Source organism: Equus asinus, chromosome 21 (genome assembly GCF_041296235.1).
Source record: "Equus asinus isolate D_3611 breed Donkey chromosome 21, EquAss-T2T_v2, whole genome shotgun sequence".
Lineage (NCBI taxonomy): Eukaryota > Metazoa > Chordata > Mammalia > Perissodactyla > Equidae > Equus > Equus asinus.
Window position 1 is genome coordinate 41,355,003 of NC_091810.1, and position 22,879 is coordinate 41,377,881.

Genomic DNA, 22,879 nt, shown 5'->3' on the forward strand with positions numbered 1-22,879 from the left:
TTAAGATTTTCCTCATTATAGAAACTTTGTCTCTTCTATCTTTTATTTTAGAAACTAAAGGTCTAAATTATTTTTCATTGTACATTTTAATTAGGACCCTATTATATTAGATACATAGCATGATACAGGTTTATAGAGATAATTATGTTAGTATGTTTATAAACAGAGAATTATTACAGTGAAACAGGCTTTAAAAAGATGTGTGTGTTAATTGTACTAACAAGTTTAAAGAGATTTGTCAATTAAAGAGATACTAAATAATGGAGTATTAGTATACTTTGTTTTGGGGAAAAAGTGTTACTAAAATTTGTAATATTTTAAAAATAGATTTAAATTTAAATACGGTGATAGAGTACTCTTTAAGGAAATCCTGTAGTAGATCCTCTTATGTAATATAGAATAACATCTAATTTTCTGTGATTTAGGGGAGTATATCATATCAAATTTAGGTATATCTTAGTAGTCACTGTATATCCACTGCTAAGCAAGAGATTCCTCTAAGAAATTCAAGGTATTTAGGAAGTTTAATTTTTTAAATAGCTATGAACTAGTTAATATGCTCATTTTGTTGGAGTTATAGCTGGATTGTGTCAGTGTGACTTTTTAAATACTCCATCCCCTCCAAAAAAATCCTCCTTTTAAATCTTGGATACTGTCCACAATTTTGGTGAGATTTATCCATTGTCTACATGTGCCATGCTGAGCTCAGCAGATGGGGGTACATGCAGTATGAAATAAATAGTCTTTCTACTCAAAGAAACTTAAATTGATTGGGGGAGAGACTTGCATATAGATAAAGAATATGAAAAAACATCATGGAAGTTGCCCCTGTAAGATGTTTGAACAGAAAGATATGCCCACAGCTGAATGTTTGCCATGACTGCAAGTAAAAAAAAGGCTACTATTCTGATACTGAAAATTCCCATGTAGGCCTATGCCAATTCCCATACAGCCCTTCAGGATCCTCAGTGGCTATTTGTTTCTGGGAAAATCCACGTTTGAGAATAAAATCAGTAGTCCTCATACTCTTGCCTAGGAGTGGTTTTCAACTCTACCACATGGAGAATTACAGCTCTAAAGCAGAGGCTCATGAGGCCAATTAGCTGACTATAGGAATTTTTTCAGGGGAATAGGTCAGACAGGAAGTGGCCAGTGGCTCACATATGTTCAGGACCATAGGACAAATGTGGACTTACTCAGGGCCAACATCATAATGTTCAAGTTGGTCCTGTCTTGTAAGTGGGGCTCAGCAGAAGGCTTTCTAGCTTGTGGGCAGTGTTTTGAGTTAAGGGCCATCACCCTCACCTGCTATTTTAGTCAGAGGAGCCTACCTGCAGTCACAAAGAACCCCACAGTCCTGGTCTAGTCAGGAGTCCCTTGGGCAGTCTTCCATATGGTCATTCAGAGACCCAGGCTCCTTTCATTTAGTGGCTCCTCAGGGGGCCTTAAGGTCCTCCCCTGGATATCCTGCATCTTGTCAAGACATAAGGGAAGAGAGAGCATAGGGGATTATGCAGGAGGTTTTTGGGGCCAGAAAGTGGTTTACACTTCTCACATTCCACTTCTCATGTTCTGTTAACCAGAACTTAGTCACGTGACCCATATAACTGCAGGAAAGGCTCAGAAATGTAATTTAGCTGTATACCCAGAAGGAAAAGGAAACAAGGGTTGGCAAGCACACCTGCTTTATCCTGAAGGTGATACCAGTTTGTTCTCTTTCTCCCCCAAATCTTCAGGGATTTCCTGTTGCCTACCAAATTCAGAATAGGCTTTATAGCATCTTAAGGCTTTTTCTCAGTGTGACCCTAACCTATTCCAGCTAAATTGGTAATTTCATTATTCCCTAAGCATACCCTACCCTTTCACTCTTCCATACCTTTATCCAGGCACTTTCTTCTGCCTAGGCCACCCTACCTCTCATTCTTGAAATCTTACCAGTCATTCAAGGTATTCTTCACTTCCACTGGTCTGCCTTATGTTATAGTTACCTGTTTACTTGTACTATCACCTCCTTCCAGACTCCTTGAGGGCAAGCAACATGTCTTATCTAGCTTGTGTCACTGATGACCTCTAGGAAATGTCCAAGAGAGTGCTCAATCAAATATTTGTTCAACTGAGTTAAATAATTCTGTTTAAATTATTTCCTTAATGAGAAAATAAGATGTATTTTTAGTAGCTTTTCTTTCCTCTTTTTTTTTTTGAGGAAAAACATTTGTAGTGGTTCTGGAATGATAGTGAGCATTAGAACCACTCAGGTGAACTTGTTAAAAGTATAGAATTCTGCTGCCCGGCCCCCACCCCCCCACAAACTCTGGTTCTACAGATCTGATAGATCTGATGTTGGGCCCCAGTGTCTACATTTTTAATAAGTGCCCTGTGAGGGGAGGGGAAGATTTGGATCATACGACACCTGGATTGTACTTTCAGAAATATTGCAACATGGTGTTTATCGTTACACCCATTAATGGACTATTATTACCTTCCTTTAACAAAACAGATCAGTTCATTAACAGAGGAACAGGCAGTGTGCGGAACGGTAAAAATCAAGATGTTTGTCATATCGCCTTTGGATCCAAAGTTCTTGGACCACCTCCACTCTCTGGCAGAAGAAATAACATGAGGCTGTCCAGTGAGGTAGGAGCAAGCTTTGAACAGCTTATCTAAGCATGAGTGGCATGGGAAAGGAAGAGTTTTTTCCCAGTGCAGGGGGGAGTAAAAGACGGAGAGGGACCACATGCCAAAAGCAGAAGGCGTGAGTAAATTTAGAACAGAAATTCTGGATTTTCAAAGACTTCAAAACTGTTTCCTTTTTGTCATGTCAACACAATTAACATTTTTGAGCATTCTTTTCATTAAATATGTTCACAAACTTAAAGGCAAATATATATGAGCACATTTTGTGGTCTCCTTCAAAAAGAAGTTGGATCATCACCAGATACCTTACAATGAACAGACTCTCAAATGTTATATTTTTATTTTTAATTTCCTCTGAATTTCTGACATACACAGTGATTTTCAGTTCAACTTCTACGTACTAAAGATGGAGTGTTGCAAATAAGCACATTTTAATTTATGTGTCTAAGAGACTTGCTTGTCTTCTATTTTATCTCACATTATATTTCTCCTTCCATTTCTTTCTAATTTTCTACCACAATTTCCCTCTCCACCAAATTTTTAACCATCTCATTTCCTCTAGTTTTTTTTTTCTCACTGTTTATTTGCCTAAATATTATTTCTTTTATGTAGAGTCTTCAGGAAATAAATGCAACTCCTATATTTTGAAATGTACAGATTGATTTCTTTTCTTTATAGACAATAAGATCTGTTGGTTCCAAAAATAACCAATCTTGCCGACAGTCTATGAGAGAGAATTGTGTTAACAGTAGAGAAATGTCAACCTTGCTGGTATCTGAGTCTGAGGAGCAAGGAGATAAGGAAAATATTCGTCAAATAAAACAGACTGTGCCTATTCATGGTAAGAATCATGCATAAGGATTGATAGCTAGTGAAAATGGTGAGAAATGTTCTTGTTAAGATAAATCCAAAGTGATATTCTTGACTAGATCTTAAGTTCAGATAAGTATCATTTAAATATGAAAAGAGTGGTGGATATTGAAATATGTTTAGAATTCTCATACATACATAATTTTCTGTAACCTATTGTTCTATTTATTCCATTATTTCAAATTGCTATGGTACTCTGTGCTTTTACTTGATGATGACCAGTGAGGAAATAATAGAGCATCCTATTATCACTATCTTTTGGAAACTCCATGTACTTTTTAAGTTTTCTTAATTTTATTTTTTAATTAATCTCTTCCATTTGTAAAGTGCTCTTTGTTTTCCCTCATTAATACAAAAACAACCCTGTTGGTGAAGAGAAGACTTTGTCCCGTTTTATAGATTGAGAGTTCAAGACTGAGAGAAAAAGTGATTTGCAGTTTGTAATCACTGCAAGGAATTGAAACCAGAACCCAAAGCTTACCACTCCCTGTCAGTTTTTCCACTCTTACTGGTCTGACTTTTGTGAGAGTTAAAAGGGGGGGCATTTGGGTTCGTTTTATCTGATTTAGAAATTAATGATCACTATTCCAGACTGTATCTCCCATGGAGTATAAAACTGAGCGAAGGAAATGAATAACATAACATAGATATTCAGTCCAGGCTCTACAACTATCTGTGAGACCTTGCTCAAGTTTCTTAAACCCTGTGAGCCTCAGTTTCCTCATCTGTAAAATGAGGATGTAATTACTACTGGCACTAGTAGAAGCAGTAAATAACAGTTGCCTTAAAGGGTCATTGTGAGGACTCAATGAGAATAATCAGTCAAGTACATCATATTGTGTCAAGAAATTAATCATTCAGTAAATATTTATTACTGCTATTATTATTTTTATTATTCTTATCACAGAATTAAATTACACTTGAGAATTCTTTAGGTTTTATCTCAGTTCTCCAGGATTCTTTTAGAAACTACTCTCTAAGCTCTCGTTAAGTCATACTTAGCTACACTTCCTCTTTTAGGGGAAGAAATAATTCTTCTGTATTGGCTGTCAATTTCATTTTTTATATTTTTTAATATAGCATGTTGTATTAAGGAAATTACTTGTAGCTCTCTGTAGAGTTATATCACATAAATAAAATCTATTAGTAATTTTGAAAGCCTGATACAATCCTAATATTGGAATAGGAATAACCATCTATTTCCTATGAAGGAATAAATTGTGTTTTGGGTACAGCTTTACATGATGTCAAAATGATACATGAACATTCTCATTATAGCTATAATTATATTTACTGAGTTATTTCAAACCATATAGTACTTTCTGTTCTGGCTTTTTGTTCTTTGATATGAAAATGTACCAGCCAATCTGCATGTTATGCATCCACATCCGCCTCAAGAACCATCAACAGATAAGAATAATAACAGGAGAAGATTACGGTTAAAAAGCATCAGCAGAGAAAGGACAGAGACACCCAGCGGTATGGCTCTAATTCAATGCTATCTTATATCTGTATATTATTCAGAGCAATGGAATCTCTCTCTGCAGGTTGTAAATTTCAAAGGATTATGAACCAATTCATTTAAAATATAAATGTGTGTTCTACAGGGATTATGGAAATCAAATTTTCTGCAAAAGAATTGCTCTAGAGCCCTCACGGAGATTTGCTGGATTAAATAGACAGTACCACAGAAATAAAAGACTTCCTCCTTCTACTCTCAAAGGCTTAAATTATTGTTTTTTTAAAACTGCCCAAATTTGATAGAGGAAGTTCCTGCCTGAAGACTTTACTAAAATTGAACTTAACTCATAATTTTTCATATTTCATTTTTGTCTCCTCTTTTTAAATTGGGCCATTTTCAGATTGTTTTCACATTGGCTCTCTCTCCCTTTGGACTCCTTGCCATCTGATATATAATGGGGATTAAAATTTCAAGTCGTTGCAACCAGTAAAGCATCACACCAATATAGGTGGCTGTTATAACTATTCCTTTCAATTTTGGACTTGAGGCATGTATGTACAGATGTGTATGCACATGCATTTGTCTATCCTGAATCAAGCCTACCGTGTATAATGCACACATCTGTCAGCATAATTTCTCAAAAATGTAGGGTTCTTGGATAGGGTGAAATTCAGCTTGCTGAGTTTCATGTGATTTTTATAAAATAGTAGATAGAAAAATTAATTCTGCAGTAATGCCTGTTGTCACTTTCTTAAGGTGCTGAAGGAAAGAACTGGTTTAAAGGAGTCAAGTTCAGTAAGAATTGTAATTTAAAGAAAACACACTTCATTTTGTGTGGAACCAAAGGAAAAAATATAGAGCCCTTTAAAAATTATATGGGTTTTGGAATTCCTTTTATCACTTATTGTAAAACTTAAATGCAAACTGTCCCTATGCAAATATCAAGAGATTTTAAGGTGAACTTCTATAAAAACGCAGCAGAGTTCATCTTAAAACATTCGACTGAGAAAGAAAAAAACTGCGTATAATATATATTGTCACCTCTGACTTACTTTTCAATAATCATATAGAAAAGTATGCCTTATTAATACCAATCTTCAAAAATTAATTTTTATAAATATCAAAAGAAGTAATATAGTGGAAAATGTTTCTTCCAATGAAGGCAGTTCTCCAGGGAATAACAGGAATGACGAGAAAGCAGCAGCTGCCCTCACCTCTGTGTCCCAACAAAGGACAGAGACATTGAACTCCAGCACTCCGGCACCCCAGTGTCCTGATCAAGCAGGTTGGCACCTTTATTATACCGTAATTGTTAATAATTAATAAAACATAAATATGTTAAACATTTCAAGCCCGGTCATTTTGAAAAGTCGTGATGCAGTCATTTGCTAAAATCTATCGTTTTTTTGTAAATCTCCTTTTAATCTCAATTTTCTGTCAAACTTTAATGGATGAAAGAGTATTTTTATTTTCAACTTTTAATGCACCAGTTGTCCTGTTCAGAATAAAAGTTTAAAACTTTGAAGTTTTCACATGACGTTGTCATCCTCCCCAAAGATTATCTCTTGTTGCGTTTCTCCAGTCCTCTTTGTAACAGAGATGGTTGGAATGTAGAGCGTTGAACCCGTCAACATATCTTGCATAGCAGGTGTGTGGTACTTTTACAAAGGCAAATTGTTTTTGAGCAAGGGAAAAAGGAAAATAAATGAAAATTGTTTGTAGTTTGTCAGTCTTATTATTCAATGTTGAAACCTTCATTAAAATGTTAGGTGCAATTAGTGTCTCTAGCATAAATCTGACTATGTAGAAAAACTAATTAGATGTTTAGGTGATCATTCTTGCATTTATCTTGTTTGCTGCAATATTGTGATTACACAGTAATTTACATATTTTCCTGAGAAAACACACCAAATTGTTCATTACAATTGATATGGAAATACTTGAGGTAAAACTACAGATTCCAAAAAAGCATGTGGTAGTGAGATAATTAGAGCTCATTTGGTGTAAAAACACTCCTTTGACTTTTTGACAGTTAATAATATGTTTGGCAATAGGTCGTACACTTTGTTTAATTGCATGATGAAGATTCCCAGTATCTTTTCCTCCAATTTTCTTTACATATCCATGTACATAATGCAACATATTGGTTTTTGTGACCTTTTTCAACATTTATTAAAGTACCTACTGTGTTTATAGAACACTTGTTATGTGCTTAGCACCATGCAAAAGGATGCTGTCTGAAAGAGGACAGTCCAGTGAATCTATTCATTTCACCTGCCTACAGCTGTACTGACTCAGGACCCTCCACATCCTCTATGAAGTTGGTCAGATGAAGTCGATTCAGTCTGCCATTGGCCGTTTATCTACAGACTCTGTCCCTGGAAATGTGAAAGCCTTGTCCCTAATAGATTTTCTCTAAGAAACGTACATTTATTGCCTTTTTATAGGCAAGTTGTATTATATAATGATAGTCTTAGGTTAAAAAACAGATGAATACAATTGTGATGAATACAATTTTATTTGTGTCATCAATGTTATCTTTATTAAAGGCCTTTTTGTTTGTTGCTTGTGCTTTTGCATTATGGGCTTTAGAGTTTCAAGTTGGCAAATCTCAGATATCTCACGGTTACTTTTCTTGTAAAGTAATATATAATAGGATTCAAGAGTCAGGGGCAAAATTAACACGTCTACATTGTGGTTCTGCAGAACACAGATTCTTGTAAGATTTTCTCCATTGACATAATGCAGCAAAAAAGTAAATTTCAAGAAAAATAGACTAAGTTGAGAAAATATTCAACTTTTTCCTGCTTTCGTTCTAAAGAAGAAAGTAAGCATGCTTTTAATGATATTCATTATCAAGATTTGTCCTTTCCAGTTTGCCTGGATCATAGAGTTATCTATCTCAATGTTGAATAAAAGATTAAAATTTTCAAAAGTTTTGATAAAATTGTATCTCAATGGGAGTAGACAGTATTTTTAAAGAAAATAAATAATGCAAAAAAATTTTCATATTGAAACATTCTCTCCTAAAATTAAGGTAGAGGTCTTTTTCACCAGTAGAATTCACCAGTCACATTAACAAATATTTCTGTGGATTCACTTTTACTTGAAAAGCCTACTCAGTTTAGTCTGTGAATTGTCCTGTTTCAGTCAGTAAAATGGAGAGAAAAAGACTGTAGCCTTTTCATGGTTTCCATTCCTCTATGATTTATAATCCGAAAAATGCCCAGATATTTTGTTTAGAGAAGCTTGTCCAGTATTTGTTAAGCATTCTGTCCTCCTCCTGTCCTCTGTTAAAAGAAGATACTAATAACTCAAACCCTTTTAAATTTGGAAGATTTTTCCCCTCTTGAGTATCAAATTAATGAGGCTGTGCTATAAAGAACTTGCTGCAAGATAAGTGATAATTATTTCAGACTCAAAAATTTCCTGGCCAGTGTTTCAACTCCATTGGAGAGGAAGAGCAAATGAGTTGCCCACAGCTACAGGCACTGGTCTATGGCTTAAATGTTTAGCAGGGTACAAGGTGGTGGATAAATTACCTTCCTTAGCTTTTGCATTATTTGATAAATCCCTGTTTCAACAGCAAGAAATTTTAATCTAACTACCTGCCTGCAATAATACTTATGGAACACTAATCTAATTTTTATCGTCTTTTCCACATATCAGATGAGTGGATATTTCCTGAAAATGATGATCACATTGCCCATTTGGCATACAGCAGACAATGTTTACTTCTGGATGATGACTCCTGCCAGACTTCACACCTGTGGCGAGAAGCTAGCAAGGAAAGTGAACATGACCAACAAGCAGCGGAAATCCAGATTATTCCAAAGGACATTTTCACTTTTTCATCAAGACCACGATCAGCACCTCATGGAAAGACTCAGAATATGTCCCCAGAAGGGTGCTCGTTTATTTTGGATCTGAAAGAGGATGCCAGTGTAACAAGGAGTGACACCCAGTTGGAAGAGGATTTTTATGGCGGTGATAGCAGCGAAGAGGTACACTGCTTGATGAGTGAAGTCGTTTTAAAGCACAATTGTTCCATTAGCATCAGTAAGCACTAAACCTAGTTGAAATGAAAGAGGGGAAATCAACTGCTATTTATAAAAATGCAGCAGATTGCAATGTCAGTCAACAGTTGCCTCAGGTTGTTATGGTAACTCTAAATCGCTGCCTTTTTTTTATTAACAGTCAGCCAATTTCATTTTTAATTACGGAAACTAGTTTTTGGTTTGTTTTTGTTTTTTCATTTTAATCTTTGTCTCACAGAATGAGAAGTAATATGCAGTTTAGTTGTACGATAGCAAGACCAGTAAAACATTGAGAACACATTGTTCTAGGTCTCTGGGGAAATAGTGTAGCAGTTGCTAAGCATTCTGAATTGACGGTTTTCTGGCTTCCTTGCTCCCCTGCCATCTTTTCACCTTAGACCTATTAGGACTCATTATTTTCCATATGGTCCCAGAATTTCAAGAGTTGTGCCAATTAAAGTTTAGATAATGAATCATGGATTAGTGCTGGGACTTGCCTTACAGGAGGTTTTCTGTTTGCAATGATTTAGACTACTAATATATCTTATAAATTAGTAAATTCATAAAAAGTTTTTAAAAGCTTATTAAAAGTCAAACTGAATATAGTTCTGAAACATTTGTTTAAAACTTAATACATTATGATAACTCTTTTTTCCTCATATGAAATGAGTTTGTGAAATTTCTTTAGCTTTATTCTTTAATGATGGGCATTTTATTTTCTACAAAAACTTATTTTAAAAGCAGATTTACAGTCAAGTTATGGCTTAGTAAAATTATAGAAATCATTTCTATGTAGAAGTTATAGAAATAATTAGAAAAACTTTTTGTGTATGCTTACAAGTAAATATTTTTTAATAACTATAACTGATCAAGAATCCCCCTTTGGACAGTGGGATGTAGATTAAGTCCATAGCTTCTAACTTCAGAGCCAGTCGAGAATATGGTGAGATTGTTCAGGCAGTAATTATGGTTTTTTGCAACTTTTAATGAGTTTCTCTAGCAAAGTGCATGGGGAGATCCTTCTTCCATAATTTCCTTGCTTCTGAGTGTGATGAAGCAATTAGTCATGCCAAACATAAACCTACTACAAACCTTTTATTGCATAAATAGTACATTTGATGCCAGCATTTTAAATGTTGCTGTGGACGTCTTTGTCCCGTTTACCCTCAATAACATTAAGCTGTAAAAACTGTAAAATGGACATCTGTCTTCAGCATCTGGTCTTGCCTCCATCCCAGTCATCAATTTCTCTACAGTATTAGTTGGCTAATCTGACAAATTAATTCATAGCACTTGAATAATGGGATAGACCCATCCCCTTCCCATATTCACAGCACCATCCTTCTTACCTAACCCAAAAGAATTACTGTAATGATGGAAATTTCATGGCAGGTGCAAAATGGTAGTTCTCTGAAAAACTTTGAGGGAAGTATTATGGGGAAACTGCCCTTTAAATGACACCACGTGAGGGACTTACCTCATCCATCTATATGAAAGATCAGCTTTGAGAAGAAGCAATAAAGCTTCATGGGAAAATGATGAATACTACTTGTGAATATTTTAATTTGTTATTTTATGTACTTTCTTTTGCTACTCTACTTCTGGCATCCTTCAACGTGTATTATGCAGACATATACTTATTGCCAACTACGTGAAGTTGAAAATAAATTTATGATGCATTTCCCAAGCTCTGACTGGCATAGCTATCTGGTCACCCCTGTTCCGTGACCATCACAATGACTAGTAGCATATGGCTGGAGTCTGTAGTGGGACCATCTCATTGCAAATACCTGCCCTGGCCCACATGTAGTTGGAGCCTGCTAAGAATGGCAGCCAGAAAGAGGGACAGAAACCTAGCCATATTATGCAAACTTTGGGGGTTGCTGTTAGAGGCAAAAACAAGATACAAACTAAAATACAAAAATATGACCGACAAAAAAGTCAGACTAAACAAGTTCTAGAATTTGTAATGATCCTTTATCAAATTGGTTTGTTTGGGGGTATTTTGTAAGTTCTTTTCCTGTAGGATTACTTCTCCTGTTTATTATTTGTATAAACCAATGGGAAATTGGATTACATATTTAAAATGTTTATTTACATATATGCTTTGAAGAAAAATCTCTTTAGTTGTTTTAGGCATCCTTATTATTACTTGCATTCTTTTAGAATATTATATCCTTAGAGTAACATTTATACTTAAGGAAAACATAATGTCATGTTGTAAATAATGGTAGATGAATGAGTAATAATTGCATTACTTGTTATGCTTGAAGTTTATAACTTGTAGTTAAAAGACTTTATTTGGTGTTAGACCATTGAGTATTTTTAAAAGGGAAATTAGATGTGTTCAGGACTTAAACTAGGCAAAATCAAATCATGTTATCATCATAGTTAAAGGAAAAGTACACATACAATGGTAAAGTCTAATTAAAATAAGCTTTCAGTGATACATTGTCTTTGTAATTTAAGTTCCTAATAATTAATTCACATCTGAGATCTTAATTAATGTAAGAGCCTCAAAAGTATGATTTTTTTTTGCATATGCTCTTATCTTTATCTTTGCTTTACTATGTATTTTATTCCCTAGGTAGCCATATATACTAATATTCCTGATACTCAATTAATTTTGAAGTTGTTCTTCTTTGAAAAGCGCACAATGGAAATATTTTTGTGGTGAGCTGCAAAATCAAGACTACCATTAAAATGAATTATTTTAGGAAAGCTATTAAAACAGAGTGGCTTTCACACTGTTGCAACATTTGAAAGGAAAAAGAGCATGTTACTATTATAATCTCTATTTTGTATTTTATGCCATTGTTCTCAACATGGCTTCAAGTATATACACCTAGTTTGCAACTTGAAATAGTTAGCTTTATATTAATATTTTATTACTCCCCTAATTTATTTTTCATCTAGAAATGCTGTCATTTTTCTCCCAAACTCTGGCTGTGTATCACATACTAAAGTAGATATTTACAAGGCCAGGTAATTTGTCTTGTATAACAGTCCAAATTGGAACATTTGAGCCAAAAATTATGCATATTTTGACATGAACTATGTGGACTGACTACCTGTAGTGTTCAAATTAGTTAGGAAACTTCCAGATCTTCTCTCTATCTAACTCTGTGGAGGTTTATCGGGGACAAATTTACAAACAACAAATTAAAATGACCATTTTAGTACTTTCTCTCAGCTTTCCTGATATTGTGGCTTTCAAGGTGGTTTTTAGCACATAATAGTTAAGCTATTTCATTTCATTTTTTTCCTGATGGCATATATTTCTGGGTTACACCATAAGCCACTCACCCCTACATACTTGACTAATGATTTTGAATTACTTTCTCACACACACTTACAAACACACGACAGAAAGGTATTTATTTCACATAAGGCTCCTTCTGCTTATGTGTAGCATTGAAAAACTTTTAAATGTCAAGTTGTGTGTTGAGAAAAAAATGTAAGGACTCTATTTTGAATATATTGCTTTGCATTTTTATTCCTATATGTTATGAATTACAACATAACTTACTCTCTAAACCTTCCAGGCAAATTTAGTATTTATTTTGTGTGAGTAATTCGTTTAAGCTGTTCACACTACGTATCTTTATTATTATCTTTTGAAGTCTGTTCTCTGGAAAAGTCACAGGCCCCTTAGTTCTTGTGACTTGGCTCTTCATTGTTATAGGCAGTTAAAGAAACTTATAAAATTCTTGCCTGCTTAGAATAACATTCTTCCACTTTTGCTAAAAGATAAACATCTTGCAGGTAAATATTTGGTTGTGGATAGGAGTTTTCACAAGAAATCTTTAAACTGTTATCATTTAAAAGGACATGAAGTCTAATTTATAGAAAAATGTTTTTGTCTTGAACAATTAAAGGAGCCTCATTTTCCCCAAATATTCACCTGACGATGCTTGCCCATCCCACACAGTCCCTGTAACTTCTACTGTGATTCGTCTCTGAAACATCATTGGCTCCCGGTAAAAATGCTTACAAAAATAATTTGCCCAACCGCTTTTAATATCAAGTATGCTGCAGGTTAGAGAGAACTGTTTACTTCAATGGTTGCTTATAAAATTGAAGAAGTAGAAGAAGAAATACTTCTTGGTGATGATTGTTAGTAAAGACATTTAAGATACATTTGAATGGTCAATCTTGTTATTATCAAAGAAGAAATTATTTTTTTATTCTGTTATGACTAATGTCTTTAGCTATGTTTGTCCAAATAACTGTGCTCTTGAGTTGACAACAGAAGTATATACCTACATCATCCCTATTGTCTGCTAGTGTTGTTGTCCAGCTAAAAGGTGCTGTTAGTTCACACATTTAGTCACTAAAATATTGGGCAAAAGTAAAAACTCCTGCTGACTCGATCTCGATCACAAATTCAAAACTGCCATCAAAAGTGTGTTTGGCATAAAGCAGATGTGTTTTGTTACAGAACTTTTAAGAATGTTATATAAGACATTTTTCACAGTGGACTGAATTAAAAAATAAATTGAAATATTAATAAATATGTTCATTCACTTTTACAAAGGCTAAAAAAGAATTCTCTCCTGACTCACTCAACATTAAAGTTGTGATAACAAAGAGCTTGGGTCCCATCTGCTCCAAGTAGGTGGCCCTCAAGAGTCATTAAAATTATCTTTTTAAAATTATAACTCAGCAAGAGCAATCCATTTTGCACATCCAGAAATTATTGTCCAAATGCCCATCTGCATGTCCTTTTAAGAATGTAGTTCAACAGAGGAAGTGCTGGTTCCTTGGGGAAATCATTCTCATCTTCAGCGTACATATGCTGTGCTACAGTTAATCAGGCAAACTCTATTGATGTTCCTGGCACTGGGGCGTGATTGAATATTTAACAAACAAATGTTTCTGAGCCGAGAAGACAAACGGTTCAAGAGATTTGAGACTTTAAAAAAATATATTAAGTTAAATCAAAAGCATTTTGTATTTGTTCTTCTGAGAAACAGATGAACAGATTATTGGAATGTGAAAATGGCATGACAATTTCTTTACTACTCTGACAAATTATATCGAATTGCTGTACAGGTTTTCAGTAGCTAAATCATAAACCAAAGGGAAAAAAGTGGTTATTTTTCAATCAGATCTTTGTAAGCTAACTTCTTATGCATATAAGAAATGTATATGTTATATAGAAAAAAATTAATCCAAAAGCATGGTGAACCTAAATGAGTTACATATGTGAGATCAATAAACATCATCTATACCTATATCATTTATTTTAGTGAAGGAAAACCATTACTAAAGAAAGGACTAGGGTTTTACCAACGCACCACTCATAATAAATACTATACTATTTTTTATTCTCCATTTATTTCCTCTCTAAAAGAGAAACTGACCCAACTTAAGTCAAAATATTAATATATCATCTTGCCTTTCTCATTTATCCTAATCCACCTTTCAGAATCTGGGATAAACCAGAATTAGTGGTTCTGGGACAGCCAAGGTAAGCAAGCCTTTTGTGCCCTGTGCGGCTTTCCAGTTACTTGTCCTTTCCATATAGTATTTAAAATAGCATAGAAATTTATTTCCTTGGAAATGCGATTCAACCAAGAGAATGCTCACCAGGGAACATAACTAAATCTGTTTACTTCTCAGCCCATCTCCAAAACAGAGTATATCTTAGGAAAAATGTGAGATGAATGTCCATATACATACTCATGAATATTTGTGTATATATAATCACTACTCATGCCAAGCAAAAAGGAATATTTTACGCCTTTGTAAACTACTAGAAGGAAGAAAAGGCTGTACTCTGACCCACCCACAGGTGGAAAAAATAGACTTCCTGTCAAATGGATTGATTTTTAGTGATTTTAAATGCTATAACAAACATCTGGCTTTCTGTGCGTTCCTCAGTTCTCATAATAGCACATCTGAAACTTTTTAAATGACATTTGCTACCTTCTACCTTATGAAATTATTACTCTTGCAAGTATCTATCTCTCTCCTTTATGCCTTTATGCCTCTTGAGGGCAATGTCCACTTTGTTCTTACCTGTGTATCTTATGTAATGCCTAGAAAATGCCTTACACATAGCAGGAGCTTCATAAATATTTATTGAATTAATGTTTATTGCAAAAGCTTCTAAATTTCTGCCTATGTCATATACAAAATGTAATCCCAAAGTGATCCAGAGACTCTGGCCTAAAGAATCAAATTATACCTTTTCGACTTAAATCTATTTTTAGGGCTAATCTGTTTTAAATCCACAGTACACATTTTTGGTTTTTATTTTGAAAATGTGATGGAAATGAATGAGTAGAGAGTCTTTTGGTCACAGAAATCCCACTGTCACTTGTATATAACAATAATAGGAAAGAAAATTGGAATTAAAAAAAAAAAAAGCTGGAGAAAAAGAGCACTGTCTAGCAGCCAGACTGAATTAAAAAGAAATCCATCCTAGTTCCACCAGTACCTTCTTAGAACTAAGACGTGGGGGATGTTTGCTCTATTCTCTGTTTACCTTCTCTAGACAAGACTAAACTTTTATTCTTTTTTTGTCTCTACGAAACCAAAATTGCAACAGTCACCACTCCATTCTCTAGTAATTTAGAACACCGGCATTTTTTAGATCTCTGGCACTCTTTCCAGTTTTCTGCCCGTAGGCAGGTTTCTTCAACAATATGCTCATCCTCAGGGTTCCCAGAAGGGTGGTGAGGGACAAATGCACTCAGTAAGTGGTGTACAGCAAAGAAAATTGCCCAGTGCCTGCCGCTGAGACCATGCCAAACTGTTACAAGAGCAGAAATAGTCTCACCCTTCTTATTTTTTCAGTTGGAAATAAAGTAAGGGCCTATGGATTGACACCCAATCACCATCTTTTCTTTATCCTACCTGGGACTCTGAAAAAGAAATTTCATTAATTTTTCATTTATAAAGAAATATATGTATCAGAAATCAAGCCAGCATAGACAAAGAAAATTTAGGCTGAGAATGAGTACCAAGAAGAAATGTTGATAAAAGATCCTTAAACACTTCACAGTTCTCATTCTTTACTATAATTAGGCGAGTTAGAACTTCGGAGAGGTTCTAAGACCTGAGTGTACATTTCTTGAGAGCCCAGTTGTCTGCTAATCCCAACTACTTCCCACAAGAAGGAAAAATCATAACATGACGGGATTGGGGCCCTCAGACTCCATGTAGGAGCTTTCCAGGGTCACTAAGTACAACGTACTCTGCCTTCCACAGAACTCTCAACTCAGCCCGGCCTCTCTGTCATCACCACCATTGCCTTAACACAGCCATTTCAGCATTTCTAATAATAATCTAGTAGGCTTCTAATTGGCCTCCCTTTCTACTATCTCCAGAAACACTCCACATACCCTACAAACTCTCCATACAAACTCACACCCATGCCTTCTATTCTGTGCCATTGTGGCATTCCCATGAGTCAAATCACTCAATGACTCCTTACTGCCTTCAGGGTAAAGTCCCAGGCTGGCAGGCATTATGTTCTGGTCTATTACCGCATCTGCAGTACCTAGAGCAATGCCTAACCCTAGGTATGATGAAGAAGAAAGGATGAGAGGCAGAACAATGAAAGACACCCAGACAGATAGGTCCCTTCTACTTAAAAGGTTTGATAAATTCCTCTCTTGTCCTGCGCCCAGCCTAGAGCAGGCTCTCTCACCTTTACACATACTTCACGTCTACTGAAAGGGAAATTTCACCCTAGATAGTGGTCAGTGTGTTGGGTGTGTATGATGACCAAACATTCAGGAAGAAACTGGACAGTTTAGTCAGTCACTCAGTTATTTTGTTTAAAAATGCCAAACTTTGGAAACAACTGGATGTTTGGTTCTGTGGGACTATAAATGGAAGGGTCGGGGAATAGCTTACTGCCACTGAATGTAAGATATACATTGTCAGACATCAAATAATGTCTTTAAAATGTACTCTGCTTTTATTGGATTTTTTTCTGTTCTAAGTTCACCATTTTAACATCCATTTATTTATTATATATTTAAATAGGTGAGTCAAATTGGGAAAATTTACCATGGCAAGTATAAGCAATGATCACATTAGTTTTTTTCTTTAAATTTATTATTCAATAGCAGAAAAATCTACCAACTGAAATAGTGCTATATTTCTCATTTCCACTGTTTACTTTCATGGCCATTGATTTTATGTTTGCAATTTCTTCTTTCTCAGATATTAAAAATTTAAACTTTTGCTTTCCTAGGGATAATCCCAGAACTACACACTTGTAAAATGCTTCTAGTTTTCACTTTCAGCTTTTCAAATAATTGTACTTAATGACTTTCATATCTGGTAAAAAAAAATACTTTCTATAATTGAAATTTTATGTACGAAAAATATTTCGCAAAACATATTCTATTGTCTGTCACTCTTGAACAAAAAAACTGCCCTACAATAATATAAGGCAAAAATACTTTGATACACCCTCTTGTTTCTAGAGTAGCATTTCCCTGCTTAAATAAGCTAAATACCATAAATTCTAATTCTTTCTCTTCCCGTGAAGTTAGCTTATTAGGAAGTCAGAGTATACAATTCTTAGATGTTTTAGGTAACTTCTTAGGATCCTCTTCTTTTAGACATTCTTTGGAATGAATATATATAAGCATTTTTTAAATGTTCTCTTGTTACTCAGAGGTAAAAAATATGCCTTACCCTGACCAGATACCGCATAACAGGGCATCTTAGCAAATGATTTATACCAATTTGCATTGCTGGTTTTAGTTTCTCATATTTTTATTGCAGAATAAAGTAAAATATATGTATCCATAATATATTTATATATATATATACTTTTTGCTTTATTCAGAAAATATATGAACTTATTAAGAAATTGTACTCAATTACTTATTACCAAAAGTTTTGGCTCAAAATTATTTTCACTTTGTTCCCCTATGTAGGGTCACCACAGTGTGCAGGGTTCTTCGAGCCCAACAACTAGTCCTTCAGGGTTAACTCAGTTAACGTTAGAGAGCGTGCTGAGGAAGGCTGCAAGGTGGACAAGTAAAGGCTATCTAAAAAGTGCCTCCCCAGAAGCAGGAGCGTCAGAAAGCCAGACTTCCTTGGCAAAGCAGATAGATAGAAACGACTTTCAAAAGAGTTTGGTGCCTACACCGTGCCTTTCTCCCACTGGAAGAAGGAGTGAATCCTCTCGGAAAACTCCAGCTCCCATTATCAAAGCAAAGGACCCACCAGCCCAACAAGTGCCAGCTTCAACAAACAAAACCTCCCTAAAGGAAATCTTAGGGGAAAAGTTAAAACGGATTCCTGAAGCATCTGTAAGTGGTTCTACTCTGGTTTGCATATGCAGGCAGTACTTCCTGCTGTGTTCTGTTCTGTTCCACTGCGCACACATTTTCAGGAATATCTATTTTTCATCATTTGGGTGATCAGTAATGGATTTTCTTTCCTATTCACATGTATTTTAGCTCAGTAACAGCAGCTGTTAAAAGAGTATATTGCACATCCCAACGATAATAGAATGCCTCATGTTTTTAATGAGAAAGATAATTATCATAATAGTTATTTTTTATTTCCCGGTTACTTCTCATAATTTTAGTTATCACTGCCTGCAAATTATAAATGAAGATCTTATTTTTGAGCCAAAGGCTTGCCAGTAAAATTGACAGATTTTCAATAACAATCTACATTAGGAGCCATAAAAACATCATTATTCTATTCAGTTTCTGGTCTCTTTGCAGCAATTCCCCAAATAATGAATGAGATGAGTGAAGGTTAACAGTAAAGCAGTGTCATTGAGTCAATCCCTAGGCTTACTTGGTGGCTATATTCATGTCCATCAGATTGATTTTTTTCCTTCCTGTGTTAGTACTTTTCTTCCTTCAATTCCCCCATAGCTGTACTTAGAAACTAGAGAACAAATGAAGCTACGCAGAACAAATGACACTTATATTCCATTTTTTTTAGAAGATTAAAGATTTTCTTTACTTTTTGTGTCCTAAGTATTCTGTGTGTGTTACAATGTAAAGCTTTGGTTCAATTATGTTCTAAGTACTTTAGAGTGGATTGTTATCTAGAACAGATAATAGACATACACATCATCATCAACAGAATAGAAATAACTAATATTTCTTAAACATTTGCCATGTGCCAGTTACTATGCCAAGTCTTTTTCCATAAAATATTTCACTCAGTCCTCACAATGACCCTGAGAGGTAGAGACTATCGTTATCCCCATTTTTCAGATGAGGAAACTGAAGTTCAGAATGGATATGCAGTTTGTTCAAGAACAGCAGCTAGTTAGCTGGGGAGTCACAACTTGAACCTAGGTTGTCTTGAGTCTAGAACTGCTGCCTGTGTGCTCCATGCTGTGCTGCATAAACATGTACTAAGTCTTATCAAAGCAGTGGCCTCTCATCCAGAAACACCCAAAGATAAAGCAGTGCTTTCCTCTTTCTATTTCTCATGCTTGTGTGTGTGCGTGGGTGTATGCCTGTACATAAAAACCAGTAAATCACTTAACCTGGTGAAAATGGGTTTGTTTTGTGGTGATTTAGGATGAGAGTGATCTGTAGTATTTTTGCTTATTTTCCACTTTTGAAAATATTTCTGAAACAAATGTTCTTATTCCAGCTAACTGTGATTTTTTCTTTGGTTGTGCAAATAATTGGAATACAACTAGTAAACTAACCTTACAGATTTATTCTACAGCCCTGCTTCACTTGACTGCAGCCAATACTGGGCAGCCAAAAACAGAACCAGAGCAAGTCTGTGAGAAGCATGCCACTTCATTTTCCCCCTAACTTCTCTGCCACCAGCTTCTGTTAGGTAAAATCTGTCCTCCTATAGATCCAAAAAACTATTTCTTTTCCATCCTTTTATCTTTCTGTAGAAATAAAACCAGAACATGAAAATCAGCTTGGGAACTTCAGGCACAAGTGGACCTTAAGAACCTAGCCACTCAGCAAAGTACAATCCCTGAAAAATAGTGCTTTCTGGTAAAACCAGGGGATAATGAAAGGAGGGAGGGGATCAAAGTTTGGAGAGACAGCAGGAGACTTTCCCTCACCCGTCCTCTTCATTGAAGAGGCTTTTAGGATAAGACAGTTCCCAGAAACCATTTGGGTTATTTCAGGGACCCTTTTTATAGCTGCTCACTGCAGATTACAAAATCAAAGCCTGGCGTGTGTCTCTGCTGCACAGGATCCCTCTGAGTTACTACTGTTCCATTTTACAGCTAAAGAGACTGACAGAGCAGTCGCTTCAAAGGGCTGAAAGGGGGAATGAGCTTTATCCTTGGCGAGGGGATAAGGGCACAAGGGCATTGCTTCCCAGGGGTGCAGAGAGGTGTGACCTCAGTGTCAAAATTCAAAGCAATAAAATTTGATCTCTAACAACACACGTGATCGCTATAATCCATGGCTCATATTTGTGAATGTGATCATCTCAGTTTAATATGGTATAAAATTATTGAAGGCGTAGGCAGTCTGCCCCATTTCAAAGTGAGTTTACAGTGGGAATGGAGTGTTCTTCAGAGACATCATTTAGAAAGGAGATTCATGGTCATAGTGAAAGGGTTCTAATAATCAACATTCTCTCCACTTGATATTTGTAGCTTAAGAAGATGTGAAAACAAGTTTCCTCAAAAGTGTTGTGCGCCTACTAATTCCACAAACAGATTTTTTCCCAGATCCCAGAAACCCATAAGAGTGACTATTTTTCATAATGACTTTACCAATATTTAATTCACACAATATAGAATTCAGCCTTTTTTAGTGTAATCACAGACTTGTGCAACCATCACCACTATCTAATTTTAGATCATTTTCATCACTCCAAAAGAAACTCCATACCCGTTAAATCACTCCCCATTCTCCCCTCCCCCCAAACTTATGGCAACCACTAACCTACTTTTTGTCTCTATGGATTAGCCTATTCTGGATATTTCATTTAAATGGACTCAAACAATATGTAGCCTTTTGTGTCTTACTTCTTTCACTTAGCATAATGTTTACAAGTTCCATCTCTGTTGTAGCATTTCATTCCTTTTTATGCCTGAATAATAATCCATTTTATGGGTATGCCATGTTTGTTTATTCATTTATCAGTTGATATTTGGCTTTTCCACTTTTTGGCTATTACGAGTGATGCTGCTATGAACATTCATGTGCAAGTTTTTGTGTGGACATATCTTTTCAGTCCTCTTGGGTATACAGTCATGTACCACATAACATTTTTGTCAATGATCGACCTCATATACGTTGGTGGTCTCATAAGATTAGTACCATATAGCCTAGGTGTGTAGTAGGCTATACCATCTAGATTTGTGTAAGTACACTCTATGATCTTCACACAATGACGAAATCTCCTAATGATGCATTTCTCAGAGTATATCCCCTTCATTAAGTGACACATGACCATATACCTTAGAGTGGCATTGCTGAGTCATATGGAACTTTAATATTTAACTCTTGAGAAATTCCCAAACTGTTTTCCAAAGTGGCTGTACCATTTTACATTCCTACCAACAATATAGGGGAGGAGGCAATTTCTCCACATCCTAGTAAACACTTCTCATTGTCTGCCTTTTTTATTTAAGCCATCCTAGTGTGTGTGAAGTGGTGTTTTACTGTGGTTTTGGTTTGCATTTCCCTAATGACTAAAGATGTTGAGCATCTTTTCATGTGCTTATTAGCCATTTGTATATCTCCTTTGGAAAAACGCCTATTCAAATCTTTTGCCTATTTTTAATTGGATTCTTTGTCTTTTTATTGTTCATTTCTCAGAGTTTGGATACAAGTTCCTTGCCAGATATATGATATTCAGATATCTTCTCCCATTCTGTAAGTTGTCTGTCCATTTCTTGATGGTGTCTTTCGAAGCACAAGAGCTTTTAATTTGATGAAGTCCAGTTTATCTATTTTTTTATGCTGCTTGTGCATTTGACATTATATCTAAGAAAGTATTGCCTAATCTAAGTCACAAAGATTTACTCTTACATTTTCTTCTAGGAGTTTTATAGTTTTGCCCCTTAAATTTAGTCCTATGATTCATTTTGAGTTAATTTTTGTATATAGTGGGAAGTAGGGGTTCAACTACATTTTTTGCATGTGGATATTCAATTGTGCCAGCACCATTGGTTGAAAGACTGTTCTTGTAGCCTAGCAGTTAAGTTTGGCATGCTCCGCTTCAGCAACTTGGGTTCGCAGGTTCAGATCCCAGGCGCAGACCTACACCACTCATCAGCCATGCTGTGGTGGTGACCCACATATAAAATAGAGGAAGGTTGTCATGGATATTAGCTCAGGGCTAATCTTCCTCAAGTGAAAAAAGAAGAAGATTGGCAACAGGTGTTAGCTCAGGACTAATCTTACTCAGCAAAAAAATAAAAACTATTCTCTCCCCATTGAATTGTCTTGTCACTCTTTTTGAAAATCAGTTGACCATACATTTAAGGGTTTATTTCTGGCCTCTCAATTCTATGCTGTTTATCTATATGTCTATCCTTATGCATACCACACTGTCTTGATTACTATAGTTTTGTAGCAGGCTTTGAAATCAGGAAGTGTGAGTCCTCCAACTTTGTTCTTCCTTTTTTTGATTGTTTTTGCTATGCTGGCTCCCTTGAATTTCCATATAAATTTGAGGTTCAACTTGTTAATTTCTGCCAAAAATGCAGCTAAGATTTTGATAGGGATTGTGTTGAATCTATGGATCAATTAGGGGAATATTGCCATCTTAACAACATTAAGCTTTCTGATCCATGAGATGTCTTTCCATTTACTTGTGTTTCTAATTTCTTTCAGCGATGTTTTATAGTTTTCGTTATACAAGTTTTGCACTTCTTTTGTTAAATTTATTCCTAAGTATATTATTCTTTTTGATGCTATTGCAAATAGAATTGTTTTCT

At 35.4% G+C, this 22,879-nt stretch overlaps 1 protein-coding gene across 8 annotated transcripts in view; it reads left to right on the forward strand.

Annotated features, from left to right (window-relative positions):
* Positions 1-22,879, forward strand: part of CFAP20DC (CFAP20 domain containing) — a 227,470-nt gene that overhangs the window by 134,016 nt on the left and 70,575 nt on the right. For 7 of the 8 annotated variants that reach the window (XM_014868752.3, XM_070492613.1, XM_070492611.1 and 4 more), the window contains 5 exons: positions 2,498-2,634; positions 3,313-3,475; positions 4,867-4,983; positions 6,129-6,251; positions 8,636-8,970. In XM_014868752.3, the coding sequence (XP_014724238.3) occupies positions 2,498-2,634; positions 3,313-3,475; positions 4,867-4,983; positions 6,129-6,251; positions 8,636-8,970 (875 nt within the window). Of the gene's footprint in view, positions 1-2,497; positions 2,635-3,312; positions 3,476-4,866; positions 4,984-6,128; positions 6,252-8,635; positions 8,971-17,909; positions 18,288-22,879 lie in introns of all 8 variants that reach the window. The other variant, XM_044754526.2, reaches the window with a different exon arrangement.